Source organism: Erythrolamprus reginae, chromosome Z, assembly GCF_031021105.1.
Source record: "Erythrolamprus reginae isolate rEryReg1 chromosome Z, rEryReg1.hap1, whole genome shotgun sequence".
NCBI lineage: Eukaryota > Metazoa > Chordata > Lepidosauria > Squamata > Dipsadidae > Erythrolamprus > Erythrolamprus reginae.
The window spans coordinates 110,033,718-110,054,395 of record NC_091963.1 but is presented as its reverse complement, the minus strand read 5'-3'; the positions used below and the strand labels follow the sequence as shown (position 1 = coordinate 110,054,395).

General features: G+C 38.4%; 2 protein-coding genes across 2 annotated transcripts in view; one reads left to right on the top strand and one right to left on the bottom strand.

The window, feature by feature from the left end:
* ATP6V0A1 (ATPase H+ transporting V0 subunit a1) overlaps window positions 1-20,678 on the top strand; it is a 512,121-nt gene that overhangs the window by 58,542 nt on the left and 432,901 nt on the right. The gene's annotated exons all lie outside the window — the stretch shown is intronic.
* Window positions 1,774-10,752, bottom strand: HCRT (hypocretin neuropeptide precursor). Its single transcript, XM_070727706.1, has 2 exons — window positions 10,735-10,752; window positions 1,774-2,178 (listed from the first exon to the last, which is right to left on the bottom strand). Exons 1-2 carry the CDS (start codon window positions 10,750-10,752, stop codon window positions 1,774-1,776), a joined length of 423 nt encoding a protein of 140 aa, XP_070583807.1.

Genomic DNA, 20,678 nt, shown 5'->3' with positions numbered 1-20,678 from the left:
GCTAAGCCCCATTTACTTGCAATTTCAGAAAACAGAAGGATAATAAGTTCTGGTGCTTAATTTTCACAACCAAAATTGTGCTACCACTAAGAAATGTTTCTCTTTTCTGTTTTCTGAAATTGGAATCTGGAACTCAGTATGTTTCATATGCTACACACGACATATGTTGCATACACATGCCACAATATTTTGGTTTAATTTGTTGTGTAAAAAAAAAAATCATACTTTGTGATTAGTTTATGATACAGGAGAACCTCACTGAATACTGAAGCCTATAAATCCAGCCTAAACACAATCACTCCATCCCATTTTAACCCAAACCTGATTCTCCTTTAAAAAAACTGAAAACTGACCATTTAGAGTATTTTTCAAGTATTTGCATCCCTCTCTGTCCTTCTGGGTTTGGGTTTTCCATTCTCCTTTCATTAAATTAGCCCAAAGACTCTTATCACATTGGTTGAGAATCCCATGGAAATACAATATCAGACTGCTGATAGCTCAATTCAATAGCAAAATAATTGACTGCTTTAATGAATCTGAGGGTTATGGTGCCTCTGCCTGCACAGAGGATGCTGTTGGCTTGAACTGTATTTAATGCTGGCTAGAAACCAACCACTGCTCTATTTGTCAAAAGTGAAGAAGATGAAAAAAGAAAGAACCATCTATTCTGCTATTCTATTATTCTAAGAGGAACTATTAAGATTACATCAAAGTTAGCTTCATTTGGGCTAGGATTCTGCACAACAAAGAAGCCCCAATTAGAAAAGTGCTCTTGAACCAACTTTGTATTAACTGCAAAGATTTCTTACATAGTTTGAATTATAAATTTCAGATCAGACTGCCGAGACGGTCAATCAAACATCTGTCAGCACACAAAAGAATCTAGCACACAAAGACATTTGGAGTAGCCAAGCTTTCTTTGCCAACACTGCCCTCTGGCTGCCAATGGCTGCCCATCCCATGAAATCATTAAAAAAGCAACAGATCTCCTGGTCAGGCTGTCTTAGACAAGGCAGAAGCAGGTAGAGGTAGATCAGCAGAACTCAAACAGTTTGGGAGCACAGAGATAACTGCAGTGGAATTTGCCCTTTTAAAACAGCTTTAAAAACCTATGAACAATGTCTGGCAGATATTGGGGTGGTCGCTCATGCTGGGTTGACATTTATGATCGACAAGGAAATGGTTAAGGAAATCCTGCCTGGATATTTGGCTTGATGGAGGTTTATTTGTTAGCTTTATAGGCAATTGAAGGCAGTACATCTCTCAGTACTGGAAGACAGAATAGGCAATCTGAGCTTTCCTATTCAGAAGTGTTGTGGCTGAGCAGCAGAAGAGAAAATAATAATAATAATAATAATAATAATAATAATAATAATAATAATAATAATAATTTATTAGATTTGTATGCCGCCCCTCTCCGAAGACCGAAAAACAAGTTTTGTGGTCTTGTATATCCTACCTTCTGTATAAAAGAGTTTGAGAAATAGGAAGCCGGTTGAGATGGATCTTTGGTTGATCCGTCAAGAGTTCTGGGTGGAATTCACACAGATCTTTGGACAAAGCGGTTATTAAACACAAGAGGCTTTATTTGGAGGAGAATGTGGTGACAGATAAATGAACGAGCTATTTACAAAATGAACAAACTGCACTGCTGCAGTCTTTGGACAGCACCTAGCACCTGGCTTGGGTAAAATAACAACCAACAGCAGTGATGAGAGAAAGCAGGAAGGACTCATGCAAACCCTTGAAAAGGATTCCCTTATTTGCAATTTCTTAGTAAATGGCATTTACGGCACTGGTCTTCTGGGCAGTCAGGCGGCCCATGACTGGGTCAGGCTCTGCAGCAAATGGGGTGGGCATCATCTGGGAGACGCTGGGTGCATTCTTATTGAGGGGCAAGGGGAGCCCAGTTGCTCTCTTGCCCATTGTGAGAATCCCAGCAGCCTGGTTTTCTGAGCCATGCAAAAGTCGGTAGAGGCGGTTCTGGAAGCCCTTGGTAGTCATGGCACTGCTACGCTTGCCGATGGTCAGGATGCCGGCGGCATGGTTGCCCATCCCATGGAGCAGATCGAAGATGCGGCACGAACAGCTTTTTTGCCGGCAACAGTCCGGCACGGCTCGTTTGGCCCCGGCAAAGGAGCACAGCAGCAAGAGCAGAACTGAGGTGGCTCTCTGAACCTGTAAAGACATGATCTAAGTGAGCACATTTTAAAGATAGGTCAAAGTTAGAGAAAGTGCAGCACTCCATAGAAACATAGAAACATAGAAGACTGACGGCAGAAAAAGACTTCATGGTCCATCTAGTCTGCCCTTATACTATTTCCTGTATTTTATCTTACAATGGATATATGTTTATCCCAGGCATGTTTAAATTCAGTTACTGTGGATTTACCAACCATCTCTGCTGGACGTTTGTTCCAAGGATCTACTACTCTTTAAGTAAAATAATATTTTCTCATGTTGCTTTTGATCTTTCCCCCAACTAACTTCAGATTGTGTCCCCTTGTTCTTGTGTTCACTTTCCTATTAAAAACACTTCCCTCCTGAACCTTATTTAACCCTTTAACATATTTAAATGTTTCAATCATGTCCCCCCTTTTCCTTCTGTCCTCCAGACTATACAGATTGAGTTCATTAAGTCTTTCCTGATACGTTTTATGCTTAAGACCTTCCACCATTCTTGTAGCCCGTCTTTGGACCCATTCAATTTTGTCAATATCTTTTTATAGGTGAGGTCTCCAGAACTGAACACAGTATTCCAAATGTGGTCTCACCAGCGCTCTATATAAGGGAATCACAATCTCCCTCTTCCTGCTTGTTATACCTCTAGCTATGCAGCCAAGCATCCTACTTGTTTTTCCTACTGCCCGACCACACTGCTCACCCATTTTGAGACTGTCAGAAATCACTACCCCTAAATCCTTCTCTTCTGAAGTTTTTGCTAACACAGCACTGCCAATGTAATACTCAGATTGAGGATTCCTTTTCCAGAACTACATATACCAGCATGCCTCTGTACGATGAAACCTGGTCCGCAAGGATGAAAGATGTAACTTCCGTCAGACAAGTGGTTAACAAATCAAGGAACTTCCCCATTAAAAAACACTTCCCTGCCTTAAATATATATTCTCTGTGTTGATTACATCAACAAGGTTCTCCTGGAATGACATTCATGAATATAATTAAAAATATAAATTGGGCTCATCCTATTTAACCACGGTTTATTTTAAAGTATGTTTTGCTGAATACCGCATTTTTGGAGTATAAGACGCACCTTTTTCCTCCCTAAAAGAGGCTGAAAATTCAGGTGTGTCTTATGCAACTTTTTCAAAGCTTTTTCCCCCCAGCCCTAACTAGTTGCTAACAATCTTCCCGGCTCTTACCGTGCAGGTTCTTTTATTGTTACTCTTTGTGAAGAATGTTTTCCAAGGCCTAAGTATTTGCAGGGTTTTTTTCATTGCTCTATTTGCTCAGAATGTTTCTTTACAGCCCTAACCAGGTGCTAAAGATGTTCCCAGCTTTTACTGGCTTGCAAGCTCTTTCATTGTTACTCTCTCTGAATAAGGTTTTTTAAAAAACCCTAACCAGGGGATAAAATAATTTGCTGAAAGTGACCAGACTAAGGATGCTAGCTAGGTGAATATCTGGTAAGCAGATTCTTTTCCTATTCCCCCCCCCCAAAAAACCCCCTAAGGTGCACCTTATACTCCAAAAAATATGGTACGCCACAGTGGGTGGGTTCAAATGTTACACTGTTAGAAAGAAAGAAGTACAGGGGGTGGACAAAAAAAATGGAAACACTTGACTTTTTGGCATAAAAATGTTTGAACATGTTCAAATCAATCAAAACTTGACATATTTTAATGGTTTTTTTAAAAAAATCTGTTATTTGATACTTTTTTAAAACAGAAATTTAAGGAAATTGGTTATAACCTTCTAGAAATGGCAGACCTCTCAGACTTTCAAAGAGGTCAAATTGTTGGTGCTCGAATGGCAGGCGCTAGTGTAACAGAAAGTGCCCAAATGTTTGGCGTTTCAAGAGGTTATGTCTCAAAAGTAATGACCGCTTTTAAAAGAGAAGGGAAAACATCCTCAGCCAAGCACAGGTCTGGTTGAAAGTCGAAGTTGTCTGAGAGAGACCGTCGGACTCTAAAGCGAATTGTTAGAGCGGATCGCAAGACCACAGCTTCTAAAATCACTGGAGAGCTCAATAGACACATACAGAACCCAGTTTCCACAAAAACTGTTCGAAGGGAGCTTCACAAATCTGGATTCCATGGAAGAGCTGCAATTAGAAAACCTCTGCTCTCAAAGACAAATGTTTCAAAGCGTTTAGAGTGGTGTAGAAACCATCAGAAATGGTCCCTTGAGCAGTGGCAAAATGTGATTTTCTCTGACAAATCATTGTTTACCATTTTTCCGACCTCCAGCCATGTTTATGTTTGGAGACAGCAAAAATAATCATTTCATCCAAACTGCCTTCTCCCAACCGTCAAACATGGCGGGGGTTCAGTGATGATCTGGGATGCTATTTCTTGGAAATCCGCCGGGCCAATGATTTCACTTTATGGAAGAATTAACAGCCATCATTATTTAGGAATTTTGGCCTACCAAATTCATCCTATGGTTCAAGAACTGTTTCCAGAGGGGGATGCCATCTTTCAAGATGATAATGCACCAATCCATAGAGCAAGAAGTGTTAAAGAATGGCACGTGGAACATTCTAATGAAGTTCAGCATCTCATCAGGCCACCACAATCACCAGACCTCAACATTATTGACCATTTATGGTCGATTTTAGAGATTCAAGTAAGAAGTCGATTTCCACTACCATCGTGTCTAAAAGAACTGGAAGGTGCTTTAATTGAAGAATGGGCTAAAATTCCTTTGGAAACAATTCACAATTTGTATGAATCAATACCTCGAAGAATTGAGGCTGTATGTGCCACAAAAGGTGGACCAACACCATATTAAAAGATATTTTGATAATTTTTCAAGGTGTTTCCATTGCGGCCCCCCCCCCCCCGTACAACATGTGAACCAAAAACACTGAAAGACTATGAATGAGCAGGAATAAATCTCTGGATAGATACCAAACATTTAAGGAAATTTAGCTGAGAAGATAAGAAAGGCAAATTTAGTTTACTGGGTGGGAAGGACTTATCGAACCTCCTACAAGATATTTAAAAAAAAAAAAAAATCTGCGGAGAGATGTCACATCAAAGCCATCAGTTTTAACTGAGCACTGACCCAAGAGATTTGGTTGCCTGAAATAGACTTGCTTCTATACCATTAGTTTGAAGCCAGCTGCTGATTTTGTACTGAAAAGCAAGTGAGCAAATGGTTATATTATTGTACCAGCATTAGAGTTGTATTCAGAGACAGAGAGAGGGATCTGAGATTTTACCTCTAGTTTTAAAAAGTAACTTGAGCAGTCCTGGGTAGTTTGACCAGCTCTGAATAGCATCCGAGGCAGGTCTTGGTGCCCCCGAGGCAGAAAAAAATGTTATAAACATCTGTATTATTAGAGATAGCTAGCCATTTACTTTCTGTTCATAATTCTGAAAATTATTGACTACCTCTCTCGGCCTAATAGATAGGATATTGTCCACAAAGAAGAAAATTGTCTGCGGGAGGGGGGGGGGGGAGAGAATTGGATTTGATTTTTCCTGAATGTGTATTTGTATATGTATTGATTTGCAGGTAGTCTCTAAATTAGGGACTGCAGCCTGAGCATCCTTGGGCTAAAATGTGGTTCTGTTCTCTTGATGGCATATTGGCCAAAATAAACAGGAAATATCAGTGCCCGCTCTTGCTTTTAACAGAGAATATTGCAAATGGCACAAGTGCTAGACTTCTCTTATTAAAAAACCTTTTGCAAAACACTTGATTGATCAACGCTAGGATGGCATTAAGAGGTCAAGGTCAAAGTTTCCTTTATGAAAAATTGAGATTTTTAAACATGGGGAGTAAATGAAAAAAGAATGTGAATTAGCAAATGAATGTACGGTAATAAAAATAGATAGGTTATGTGACTTTTGAAATTAAGAGAAAGAGGAAAGATGTAATAATAGGCCTGAATGAAGTCTATTACCATCATGGAAAAATGGATAAAATACATTAATAGAAGGTAAAATGTGAAATTAAATTATGAACCGAGGGACTAAAGCATGAATGGGTGTTTTCTTGACTTGTGGATGTGTTTGAAAGTAGAATTTTATATTTCATGCTGTACCCAAGAGAATGGGGATAATGAAACCCCCAGGGAAGAATTGTAGGGAAAACATACAATATTCTCAATGAATCTGACCTATAGGAAAATGTTTTTCCACTAGGTTATACAAAGCAATAATGTAAAAATGTGACGAGAGTATGCAGAAAAAGTGATCAAGTCATTTGGAGATCCAGGCAGAAATCCAGGCCAGTGACCATTCAAAGTTGAAAATACTAGTTTTATTATAAATAGAGAGTGGAAAACTTTAATTTTGGAGGTCTGGCTGCCTGAACAAATGTTTCAGAAAGATATCTCATATATCTTCTCTTCTATCCCTCTAACTTTTCTTCTACTCCCTCATTGATATGCCCTATTCTTATATTTTCTCTTCTATTCTTTCCTTGATATATTTTACTTTGACTATATCCTCTATAACCTTCATTGTGTATTATTGTGCTTTTGGACAAAATGAATGAATGAATGAATGAATCAATGAATCAATGAATCAATCAATCAGTCAATCAGTCAATCAATCAATCTATCTATAACTAGTCAGATGTGCAAACTATTCTCATGGTAGTATGTTGCATATCTGACTAGACTTTTGAAAGGCCTGCATGACTAGAAATAAATAAGAAACTTTTCAAAGCAATTAAATTGTAAATTAAAAGTTCACAATAGGATTTGTTTTAGTGTTTTTCAGATATACCAGGGGTGGATCTCAACCAGGGGTGGGCTACTGCCCGGATGTGGAGGAACGCAGTGGGGTAGCAAAAATGGAGCTCCACCCCAGAGCACCTAATTTTCACTGAAAGATGTTGAAAGAAAATGCTGAGCATCCTGCATAAGCCATGCCCACAGTGTGGTAGTAAAAAATTTTGGTAGCCCTTGACTGGTTCCAACTTGCCTTGCTGCAAGTTCGCTTCCTCCCACGCTGTGTGGCTGCAAGCGCACGCAAGTATGTGCAGTACAACCGCCGCCCAAAAGCTGAAAACAAAATGACGATAGATCTGCAGTACCAGAAACTCGGCTTCTGCACATGTGCAGAAGAAAAAAATAAAAATTTAAAACTCCCTCCCCAATATTCCAATTTTTTTTTTTTTTTTTAAAAAGAGATGTCGATGCCCACAGACTGCCACTGACTGATCCGGTTCAGTGACCACATTGTAATGTCACCAGCAGGTCACTACCAGTTAAGGCAAACTGGTTGGAACCAGGAGGAACCCACCTCTGAGATATACAGGTGGTCCTCAATTTACGACCACAATTCAATTCAGCCTAAAATTTCTGTTGATAAGCAAGGCAATTAAGTGATTTTTGCTCTTTTTCATGACCTTTTTGTCACAGTTGTTAAGTGAATCATGCAGTCATTAAGTGAATCTGGTTTCCCCCATTGACTGCTCATAGAATCCTGGCATGTTGCAGTAACAATCATTAGGTCTTATAAAGGTCAGAATGCCAGGCATTCTTGGTCTCTTTCCCGATATACCCATTCATTTCTTCAGAACTCAATTTCTATCCAATTACTCAAACAGCCAACTTGTATGTCTACGCCACCCACCATACTTATTTTACGCTTGTTTGTTCATTTATCTAACTGTCAATTTTCAGGACTCTCACTTGCACATCTCTGAGCAGGTTTAAAATAAAACCACAGAATAATATAAAAGCCGTGATATGTCTGGTTAACATTTGTGTTCTTTGGATCATTCTTCTCCACAAACATCATTAGAAAATTTTGCAAGCTTTTGTTTTCCCTGTTATGTTGAATGATCCATTTAGGCGATCAAAGTGCAATTATAGCAACTTATTATTAAAGACTTAATAGAAGTTTTAATCAGGTAATTAATCTATGAGTTCACACAGATTAAATTAGTGCTTCTTCAGTTTTAGCAACTTTAAGATTTGCGGACTTTAGTCTTAGAACTGAGTAACTGAACAAACTAGGAATGAATATATTTTGAATTTTCCAAGATTGAGAAACATTGCACTAAACCATGATTTGTCATTCAGACCAGGTTTACTGATATAAAAAGACAATTGGCTGATTTGTGATGCAGTATATTGCATTTCAACCCCGTCTATGCTAAAGCATACAATTTCCCCCCAAAAGTTGAAATGAATTCTGACAAAGAAATTTAGGAGTGCATCAAAGAGACCAGAGAATATAAGATTGTAATAACATTGCTTTCCCTAATAATAATGCCCTCCAGGTATGCTGCACTGTAATTCTCATAACTCCAGCCAACATTTCAATTATCCTTGCTTTGGTTAAATTAATATGCACTCAGATTGTAACAAAGAGATACTTCTAAATAGGAGGAATTGGGGAGGGGAAGCAGAAAAATATATCTGGATTAATAACTATTTGGGGCTCTTTGTTATTCTAATATTAATGAATTTTAAATGGAGGAGGCTTTAACTACTTGTTATTTGTGTCCTTGCACTAATGACTCCTTTTCAAGCCTCAAGGTATCTCACTTAATTTTTCTTTGCTGCTTCCCACTTCTATGATCAGGGTTAGAACAGGTGCATTATGCAAAGCAGCCACTGTGGTTATTTTATGCAGTGTGAACCCAGAGAATTGAGTTGATTGAACAAATCATGGGCAGGTTACCCATAAGTATGTTCTGGGAACTAAGTCCTTTTTATTTTGCATTTTATATGTAAAATAATAGAGGTTTCAAAAGGCAGGTGGCAGTAATATGTCAGAGCCATGGAGATATAAACCTTTCCTGTTTGATACTGGGTAGAAATTCCTCATTATGTCTGATTTCATGAATTGGAGCAATTCAGTGCATCATGACCATTTTGTTTAATAGCTAATGAGATCCCTCAAGCCTCAAGCCTATGCGTAGGATGTGAAAATCTGTAATAATCTCTGGTTTGCATTCTCCAGTTCAAAGTGTTTTAAGTCATATCCTTCAATGATTAGATATAATGGCAACACTAGTGGCCATCAATAGCCTCCAACAATTTGTGTGATCCCCTTTTAAAAGTGATTTAAGACAATGGCTAGAAGGGGGAAAAAGGAAACTCTCAGTCATTTTCTTAAATCATGCACTATTTATCAATTGATGCCATACACGTGTAACTTAATCATTTATTTTTTGAAATTAGCAAATCTACCGATATTTTGTAAACTTTATCTGCATCAAAGGTGCTTTAACTTTCCATTCTCAACTATTTAGGCTTTTGTTTTTTGCTCCTTCCCCTTCCCCATCCCCAATTTAGTACTGTATTTTCTTTCTGACATCAGGCAGCCAGAATATTAAGGTTTTCCACCCATGAATTTCCAGGGTAAAAAGTATAAGAAATGAAAAAGAAAAATAGGAAGAAAAAAGATATACAGAAGTAGGTTCCAATCTTTACAGTACGGTCATAAATTTATCTTTTTTTCTCTTTGATTATAACATAAATCTCTTCTTTCTATAATCTATCCTGTCTAATCATCAAACCATTAACCATAACTTCATCTTTTTTTCCTATTTTACACAAAAAGTTCATAAAGTATCTGTAGTCATTTACTTGCAGCTTCTTTTTCAAATGGCTTCATGTAAAATCTGGTATTGAATGCACTAGTGGTACTTAAATTATTCAGTGCCTTTTCCTAATCCTAATATAATATATATATTATAATATATATATATATATATATATATATATATATATATATATATATATATATATATATATATTATATATTACAGTATATATAATTATATATATATTTGCCCCAGATCAAGAAATTCCATTCTTGCTGGTTTCTTTTTCCATCTTCCATCTCTCACCCGATTCAAACATATTTGCTGCTGCCCCTTAGATTGTCTTCTCAGCACTGTTTCTATGTCATGTAGGACAGTTTCAATTTTTTCTGCTAGGAATCTTCCTCCCCAGCAAATTCCTAATCAAGGTCATCCTCCTCCATAATGTCTTTGCTAATTGAAGGTTACTTGATTCGGCTTCCTCATCCATTTAATCCAAGGTTAACATCAACATCCTTACCATGCATTTAGCCAATGTGGACATTTCCTCCATCTAAGATCTCTAAATTAATCTGAACGAGATAATAGTATTGCTTTTCTTCTCCATACCTTTCTTAGTGCTCTGATGCAACCCAGAAATAAGAACATGGAAGAAATCAAGAGCCACAAAGAGAAATTGGTTTCTCTAAGGGTAGTACATGTTTAATATTATCCACTGTATCCATTTTAAATTGATTCAAACATTTGAGTCTCCTAGGATTCTCCTATCTACTGTACATTCTATACACGCAGCAGGATTGCAATCTGCCATATAAACCCAAGCCTATTTATTTTCAACATAAAAATTTAATTTCAAGTTGTATATTACCGGTAAATATCATATAGGTCAATTATTTTCCATTCCTTTCCAAATTAATCCTCAGCGCTTTTTGAAAGTGTTTTTTTCAGTTTGCATCTCTCTTCAATTGCTGTTTTAAAGCCAACATAAACCTCTCCTTATACATTTTGGCCAATTAAAAGGGGCACAATGGTTACCTTAATATTATGGTTCATCATAGTCTTGGTTTCTTCAAGGCCACAAGAGGGCTTCTGATATAACCTTCCAGGGCAAAGCTCTAATCCATTGCTGGAAGAAGATGCCGTTTTATAAGGTCAGGTTATGTGCAAACACATTGTTCCCATTTATGTCCTCTTCTCCCCCACCCTCTCCCAAAGCAAAATTTTCCCCACTGTCTCTCAAGATAGGGTCAAGGGGGAGGAAAAAAGCTAAATAACCTTTTTGTCTAACCGTCTCTTAGAGACAAGGGGAGACATCTACCTGCTTTGTCATTTTTCCTCAACTAACAAAACCTACAACTGTCTGCAGAACCAACCACTTAGAAGCTTACAAAAGGAGCTGTAGGCTAGCCAGCGATAATGAGACAGGCTGTATTCGTAAGCATGGCCCCATTAGGCTAATTGCCTCAAAAACACAGACCAAGAAGCTAGTCATGCCCTTTCCTTTCTCCAGTCTGGCTTGTGGCATCAGCCTACTTCCAGAGAGACATATGGCTTTCCAGAGAATTGAGAGACCCCAAAATTACTTTGGGGAGAATGGACCATCCAAGAGAGTCTTAGAGTTTTCAATTTGAAAGGGATATTAAGAATGAAATAGTCAACTCGCTCCAACAAAAATAGAATCTTAAAAGTACACCCTCTTCATGACTATCTCTTTATGCATTGTGATAAGCCAAAACATGGTTCATTTGGTTCTGGTTTAATATGTTTTACATATTTGTAATACACCGGACCAGGGTATCTACGAGACCGCCTTCTGCCGTTTGAATCCCAGCGACCGGTTAGGTCCCACAGAGTTGGTCTCCTCTGGGTCCCGTCAACTAAACAATGTTGTTTGGCGGGACCCAGAGGAAGAGCCTTCTCTGTGGCGACTCTGACCCTCTGGAATCAGCTCCCTCCAGAGATTAGAACCCTACCCTCCTTGCCTTTCGTAAACTCCTTAAAACCCACCTCTGTTGTCAAGCGTGGGGGAACTGAAACATCTCCCCCTGCCTATGTAGTTTTCTGTGTATGATATGAATGTATGTATGTTTTTTTTTAATATATTGGGGTTTCTTGTTTTTTAGACTTTTAAAATGTATTATTGTTATTTTAGATTCTAACTATTAGATTTGTCATTATATATTGTTTTTATCATTGCTGTAAGCCACCCCGAGTCTACGGAGAGCGGTGGCATACAAATCTAATAAATAATAATAATAATAATAATAATAATAATAATAATAATAATAATAATCACTGTATATTGTAAATTATATCTGAACACATGTGAACTCAGACAATTAACATTGGTAAAAAGAATTAGAATACTAAATGTAAACTTGGAGGAATTGAACTTATTGATGACCCTCACTCTGTCAAAAACCTTGGAGTACTCATATCCAGTGACCTAAGTCCTAGAGCCCACTGCAACAACATTGCCAAAAAGGCTTTAAGAATTGTTAACCTTCGCAGTTTCTTCTCTGGTAATATTGAACTGCTAGCAAGAGCTTACAAAACATTTGTCAGGCCAATCCTAGAATACAGCTCACCTGTATGGAAACCACATTGCATATCCAACATCAACACAATTGAGAGAGTCCAGAAATATTTCACAAGAAGAGTTCTTCATTCCTCCTCTCACAACAAAATAGCTTACTACTGTTAGCGAGTACTTTACCTTCAATCGCAATAACACACAAGCGTAAAATCGATTTAAACTAAATGTCAACCGCTCCAAACTTGACTGCAAAAAATACGACTTCAGCAACAGAGTAATCAATGCCTGGAATGCACTACCTGACTCTGTGGTTTCTACTCCTAACCCCAAAACCCTTAACTTTAGACTATCTACAATTGACCTCTCCCCCTTTCTAAGAGGTCTGTAAGGGCCGTACATAAGTACACCATTGTGCCTATCGTCCCTGTCCTACTATTTTATTGTCTTCTATCATTACTTTTTATCATTACTTATCTAATGTTTTATTTATACAAATTACCATCCTATAATTGTTTGACAAATACATACACAAATAAATAAATAAATAAATAAACAAATAAATAAACTATAATTTATTAAACCACCATTAAACAAATCAAAGTTTAATTCATCAAAATCATCAGTTTCCCTAGCTTCAAATTTTTGAATTAAAGAACATGCAATCTTGATACAAAAAGTGAACTCCTGAAAGAGTTGCATTTATGTGATATTCAAAGTTATAAATGGATTGCAAAGCATAGCCTACCTGGAACATAAACAAGCCCAAGATTTTTATTCTTACTTTGTCACAAGTAGTTATACTAAAACTGCAGTATACTCTGCTCGGGATTTACTTCTCCATGGAGGTTCTTCTCAATGTTTCTGTTGTAATTATATTTCATGCTCTGCAATTCAATGTTTTCCCCAAATTAAGTTTTATTGTGACCAAATTCACTATTGTGGATAGCTGCTTGTTTTTTGTTTGTTTGTTTTGATAAAAGGCTTATTGTCCAAATCTGATGAACAGTTTCTGCAAAGGTATGAACAGTTTCTGCAAATTAAAACTGAGAAATTGTATTGCGGGAGGAAGGATTCAGCAATTATTATCCTCTTCTCAAAGTTTTCTTTTTCTTTTCATCTCTCTGAAATTCCTTCTCACAAAAAAAGAAATTATATTTGTATTTATTCATATATATCTCACATATTTTTGCGACAGAAAAAATCCAATGGAAAACACACACACACACTACTCAAACATATATACACACTGCTGGAAAATATAAAAGGGAACACTCAAATAACACATCTTAGATCTGAATGAAGGAAATATTCTCACTGAATACTTTGTTCTGTACAAAGTTGAATGTACTAACAACAAAATAAAATTGATTGTCAATCAGTGTTGCTTCCTAAGTGGACAGTTTGATTTCATAGAAGTTTGATTTACTTGGAGTTATATTCTGTTTTTTAAGAGTTCCCTTAACTTTTTTGAGCAGTATGTATGTATGTATGTATGTATGTATGTATGTATGTATGTATGTATGTATGTATGTATTTTTGTGTTGAATCATCCTGGTATATTGAAGGAATATGTATGTATGTATGTATGTATGTATGTATGTATGTATGTATGTATGTATGTATTCCTTCAATATACCAGGGTGATTCAACACAAAAAAAATATGTAACCCTTCCTTGGTACAGAGCTGAAGGGATTGGATACTGTAGCCTAGAGGTTAATTCTCTGCCTTACAAGGCAAAGGTTGCAGGTTCAAGTCCCAGTGGGGGTATGGCTAGCTGATGAGGCCAAAATAAGGCCGAAATAGATCTATCCTAGTCTCCCTTAATTTTCAAATTCAGCAAAAACATGTGACATATATATGTATATGTATATATACATATCATATGTACATGTATATACACACACACATGCATATAGTGTGTGTGTGTGTATGTATATGTATATCATGGAATTATTTGTGTGTGTGTGTGTGGGTATGAAAGGAAGAGGAAAAAAGGAAGCTGTATGCTCCTCCCATATACCTGGGTGACTCGACAAAAATCACTCATGTATGTCTGTCTGTCTGTCTGTCTGTATGAATGTATAAAAGCTGAGAGGAGGAGAACCTGTGATCTAGAGGTTAAAGCTACTGCCTTACAGGCAGACTCTCCAGGTTCACATCCCGGTAAGGGTATGGCTAGCTGATGAGAGCAAAATAGCTTGAAATAGATCTATACCAGTCTCTCTTAAACATAGAAACATAGAAACATAGAAGTCTGACGGCAGAAAAAGACCCCATGGTCCATCTAGTCTGCCCTTATACTATTTTCTGTATTTTATCTTAGGATGGATATATGTTTATCCCAGGCATGTTTAAATTCAGTTACTGTGGATTTATCTACCACGTCTGCTGGAAGTTTGTTCCAAGGATCTACTACTCTTTCAGTAAAATAATATTTTCTCATGTTGCTTTTGATCTTTCCCCCAACTAACCTCAGATTGTGTCCCCTTGTTCTTGTGCTCACTTTCCTATTAAAAACACTTCCCTCCTGGACCTTATTTAACCCTTTAATATATTTAAATGTTTCGATCATGTCCCCCCTTTTCCTTCTGTCCTCCAGACTATACAGATTGAGTTCATTAAGTCTTTCCTGATACGTTTTATACTTAAGACCTTCCACCATTCTTGTAGCCCGTCTTTGGACCCGTTCAATTTTGTCAATATCTTTTTGTAGGTGAGGTCTCCAGAACTGAACACAGTATTCCAAATGTGGTCTCACCAGCATTCTATATAGCGGGATCATAATCTCCCTCTTCCTGCTTGTTATACCTCTAGCTATGCAGCCAAGCATCCTACTTGCTTTCCCTACTGCCTGACTGCACTGTTCACCCATTTTGAGACTGTCAGAAATCACTACGCCTAAATCCTTTTCTTTTGAAGTATTTGCTAGCACAGAACTGCCAATACAGTAGTCAGATTGAGGATTCCTTTTCCCCAAGTGCATTATTTTACATTTGGAAACATTAAACTGCAGTTTCCATTGCTTTGACCATTTATCTAGTAAAGCTAAATCATTTACCATATTGCCGACACCTCCAGGAATATCAACCCTATTGCACACTTTAGAGTCATCGGCAAATAGGCAAACCTTCCCTACCAGACCTTCCCCTATGTCACTCACAAACATATTAAAAAGAATAGGACCCAGAACAGACCCTTGTGGCACACTGCTTGTAACCTGACTCTGCTCAGAATACTCGCCATTCACAACAACCCTCTGGTGTCTATGCTTCAGCCAGCTGCAAATCCATTGAACTATCCAGGGATTAAGTCCAATCTTCACTAATTTATCTATCAGCTCTTTATGTGGAACCGTATCAAAGGCTTTGCTGAAGTCCAGGTAGGCAATATCCACGGCACCACCTTCATCCAACACCTTTGTGACATAGTCAAAGAAATCAATGAGATTAGTCTGACATGATTTGCCTTCAGTAAAGCCATGCTGATTTGGGTCCAATAATTTATTGTTTTTTAGGTGCTGATTTATCCTCTTTTTCAGTAGAGTCTCCATCATTTTAACGACAACTGATGTCAAGCTAACTGGCCTGTAGTTACCAGCTTCTTCTCTACTGCCCTTCTTGTGGATAGGCACAACACTTGCCATTCTCCAATCCTCAGGAACATCTCCTGTTAACAAGGATTGGTTAAACAAATCAGTCAGGGGGGTAGCAATGACAGATCTGAGTTCTTTAAGAACTCTGGGGTGGATGCCATCTGGACCCATTGCCTTATTTATCTTTAATCGTTCAAGTTCTTCTAAGACATCGGCTTCTAAGATCACTGGAGCTGAATCCGTACAGTTGGAGGCAATGCTATATCCCTCTATAGTATTATTTTGTAAGGTGTCTTTTGAGAAAACTGAACAGAAGTAGCTATTGAAATGGTCAGCGATCTCCTTATTCCCATTAATGCATGTATTTTTCCCGGTACTAAGCTTCGTGATGCCGCAGTTTTTCTTCTTCTTATCACTAATATATCTGAAGAAGGTTTTATCCCCCTTCTTTAGAGATTTGGCAATTTCTTCCTCTTTTGAGGCTTTAGCAGCATATATTATCTGTTTCGCCTCCTTCTGTCTCATTTTATACACCTCCCTATCAGCTATACTTCCAGACTCTTTATACCTCCTCCTCTTCCTTTTCATCATCAGAAAAATATGTTATACATAAACACACATATACACACACACAATCAATTTTCAGAGAGAATACAAATTTTAAAAAATAATAAAACAGAAAAAAGATTTGAAAAATGAAAAAGTCCAAAACAGAAAAAAAGTGCACATTCAAGCCACTAGGAGGAAAATGAGAAAAAAGAATGACTTTCAACTTTCTTTGGTGTGTGTGTGTGTGTGTGTGTGTGTGTGTGTGTGTGTAATATATCCCCCACATCTACAGTCCTTGGGGCAGGAGCTGCGCCATAGCTAACCACAGCAGTGAGTGAGATCAAAAGATCTGTGAAAATCACCGGAATCTTGCTCGCAGGAGCATCTTCACACAAAATTTTGCTTGCTGATCATGCGTAGAAGCCAAATCTCACATGTGAGCATGCACGCGCGTGTCAGGGACATGTGTGAGAGTGAGATTTTTGCAGATAATTTTTCTTCTGTGCGGAAGCAAAAAATGCACGAAAATCACCAAAATCTTGCACACAGGAGCGTCTTTGCACAAAATCTCACATGCAGTTGCGCATGTGCATGTCGAGGATTCCCAGTTGCGTGCACACCCCAAAAATTTGCTACCAGAGTGTAGCACCTGACCATTTCAGTAGCAGCCCATCTCTGGTTGGATGGCTGTGTTGTAACATTTTGATTGGTTGATAGAGTCACATTTTGGTTAGCTGACTGACCTGATGGAGTTGTGGTCGTGATTCATTTGTTGACTAGGGCTAGTTTCCAGACGTCTGGTAATGAAATGAAATAAAAAACATGAACAAACGTGATGATACCTCCCGCCTACCACTCTAAACCCCGCAAGAAGGTTTAAAGTGTCCTTTTGAAAAAAGTGGACAAGATTGATACAGGAAAGCACTCACAATAGAGGAATAATTGGTGAAGGTGATGGAACTTGTGGAGGTGGTAAATTAACTTCTTTGATCAGAGAACAAACAATACCTACATTTATGACTGACTGGAAGGCTTTTAGAGACTTTTTGCATGAAATGGGAAAATGCATTTTAATTGTGGCTTTGATAAATAGATTAAAAAACTAAGTAATGAAAAGCTTGTCTTTTTTGTAATTAGATTGCCAGATAATTTTGTAATTCTGCTTATACTGTATTTGTTGCAAAGGAGATCTGAAGCTTCTTTCTGTTTCACTTTATTTTTTCTTTTCATTTTTTTTTTGCTTTGCTTCTTTTACTCGTTACTATTTTTGTTAGTTTTTATGTTGTTTGTATCTAAAAAACATTGACAAGAGAAAGCCCATGTGTGTGTTATATACTCATGACATTCTAATCCTGAATTTAGTTAACCACAGTTTATTGAATTACCCCAATGATCTGGATTTGCATAACACACTGAATTATTCAATAATAGTTCAAGTTATGCATGTTTGTTTAATGGGGCTGGATGTGCAAATACAACCAATCCAACTGTAGGAAACCCTCCCCAGAATAAAATATTCTTTATTCTTAATATTAATATTAATCCCAGCGACCAGTTAGGTCCCACAGAGTTGGCCTTCTCCGGGTCCCGTCGACTAAACAATGTCATTTGGTGGGACCCAGGGGAAGAGCCTTCTCTGTGGCGGCCCCAACCCTTTGGAACCAACTCTCCCCAGATATCAGAGTTGCCCCCACCCTCCTTGCCTTTCGTAAGCTCCTTAAAACCCACCTCTGTTGTCGGGCATGGGGGAATTGAGATACTGTATTCCCTTCCCCCAGGCTTATAAAATTTATGCATGGTATGTCTGTATGTATGATTGGTTTCTTAAATTGGGGTTTTAAACATTATTTTTAATATTAGATTTGTACACATTATCTTTTTACTGTTGTTAGCCGCCCCGAGTCTACGGAGAGGGGCAGCATACAAATCTAATGAATAAATAATAATTAATAAATAAATAAATAAATAAAAAGAGCCAGAATATATAGAATATTTCCCCTGTAGGGGGAGAGGCATTTTTAAAGGCAGAAAGCAGCCCCAGTCTTCCTGCTTCGTGAAGCATGAAGAGGCTAGTCTTTATGAATTGATTTTTTGTGTCCATTTAGAAAGACTGGGCCACTCTATTCATAAGCAAAGAGCAACCAAAAACTCCAAATAAGCAACACAATAGGCCAGGAACCATAGCTGACAAGATTAGCTCAGACAAATAAAACACCTAAGATTTGCATCTCCCCTTTTGCCTGTAGAGCCAGCCATGACCCCTACCTGATCCCATAGGAATCTAGCAACAGCCATTAAAACAGTAAAGGACATATTCTTATAAATGATCACAACACCCCAAATAATGTATTAAAGCCCACTTACTCTCAATCCCATTTTGTCAGCCATCCAAGAAATATGCTACTGTCACCTTATTTGGTTTCTGGCTACCAAATAAACAAAGACCTTTCCCTCCCTGCTACCTGCCTCCATTTCATTTCAGCATCTTTCTCCTGGCTTGGAACTGGGCCTTATTTTAATTCCAACACAACCAAGAAATGAAATTAAAAAGAAACCTAAGATCTAATAAACCCATTGAAGAAGAAATGTTATCTTTTCTCTACTTAGCTGTAGCATTTCCTTCTAGCTTGTTGCAATCCTAAATATATCTGGTTTGGAAACTGGGAAATGGGGAAAATAGAGTAATATGAAGGAAAGCTAATCAATTATTCCCTATATCCTTTTCTATACAACCATTTGCACTTTGGTTTTCATGGTAGGTCTACCATATCTGGACTACAAAATTCAGATATCCAATCCTACTCCTCTTCCTATGCTCTTCCTCCTCCTCTCTCTCCTTTCCTTCTGTATCTAGATATACAGTAACTCTGCATATAACATTTTCTTGTCTTTGTCATTGGCCAAAAATAACTCATCTTTGGTACATGTTTCTGATAGTAACTAGCATATCATCAGATGAGCTGGGTTCTAGATCTCTCCACATTCACATAGTGTGCTGTTATCTAGTAAGAGTTTCCATTTCAGCATAATTATTTTACATCGAGGCACTCCAATTGTCAACCTATTCAGGATCCTCCATCGCAGCCCCTTCAATCATATCCTCCTTTAATTTTATTCCTGTTATTGGTACTATATTTACAAAAGAACAGAGTTAATCTCCTAAGAGCCTCAGCGAGTTTTATATGTTCATTCATATGTAACTAATGCAGAACTTATTGTCAGGATTCTTCGCCATACAGACTAATTAAAAAGTTTATTCTGGGTAAACAGAAACAGCAAATTGTTAAGATATTCATGAACTGGGAGAATCAATCCAGCAAATGAATAGGCATAGCAACTAAGTTAGCCAATGAGAATTAACCATTTCTGAGTCTGTGCAGAGAATCAAAACTGGAAACCTAAGCTTAATGCAGAGATTAAAGCTTAATCTTTGCACTATGCCCACTCTATATTCTCTGTACTTGTCTGCCTTCCTGCAATGAAATTAACTCCTGCTTGTGTTTACTTGTAACTACATTGAAGATCTCTGCTAATGGTATTGTAAATTCATCGGTTACTATGTTTATAAAGAAGTTTATGAATTTTCTGCATAGAACAGCAGCTGGCAAAAGCGGCCTGCCCAAGCTCAGGCCACACACCTCCTCCCTCACGCCGAAGGAGAGAGATGTCTGAGGTACAGGAGATCACAGAGCAGGCCGTGTGGCCAGAGCTTGGGGCCACCTGGTCTGCTTCCCATGCCATGCTCTCGGCACTCCTGCAGGAGGTCATGTGCCGGAGCAAGGTAAGGGCTGGGCGGGCTGCTTGCGGCATGGTGTGGCAGTGGTGGCGTGACAGAGCAGGCAGTGGGATGGAGTCGCCGCGAGAGACATGGGGGGGCAAATGGTGGTGAGCAGGGTAAAAGGCGGTGGGCAGCAGCAAGGCAGAACAGGCATTGTGGAGGGAGCTGCCACGAGAGCCTTGGGGGAGGCCAGTAATGGGCAGCCAAAATTTTTACTGCCACACTGTGGGTGGGGCTTGATGGTCATGTGACTGGGTAGGAGTGGTTTGCTGGCCATGTGACCAGGAGGGAGTGGCTTGAACGATCATCATCGTTCAAGTGAACTATTAAGTCCTCGACATACAACCTCACCAGTGTTGCTCTCTGGAGTGACAATTTGCTTCGCATTTCCCAAACTCTCCTTCCTGGGTCACCCCCTGCCTCAGGCTGGGTAGCTAGGCAAATGGATGCCGATCAGCTGTTGAGAAAAGAGGGGGGAGGAAATGGGCCTCCTGCAACTCCTGCTGGTGCTGGTCACCTGCC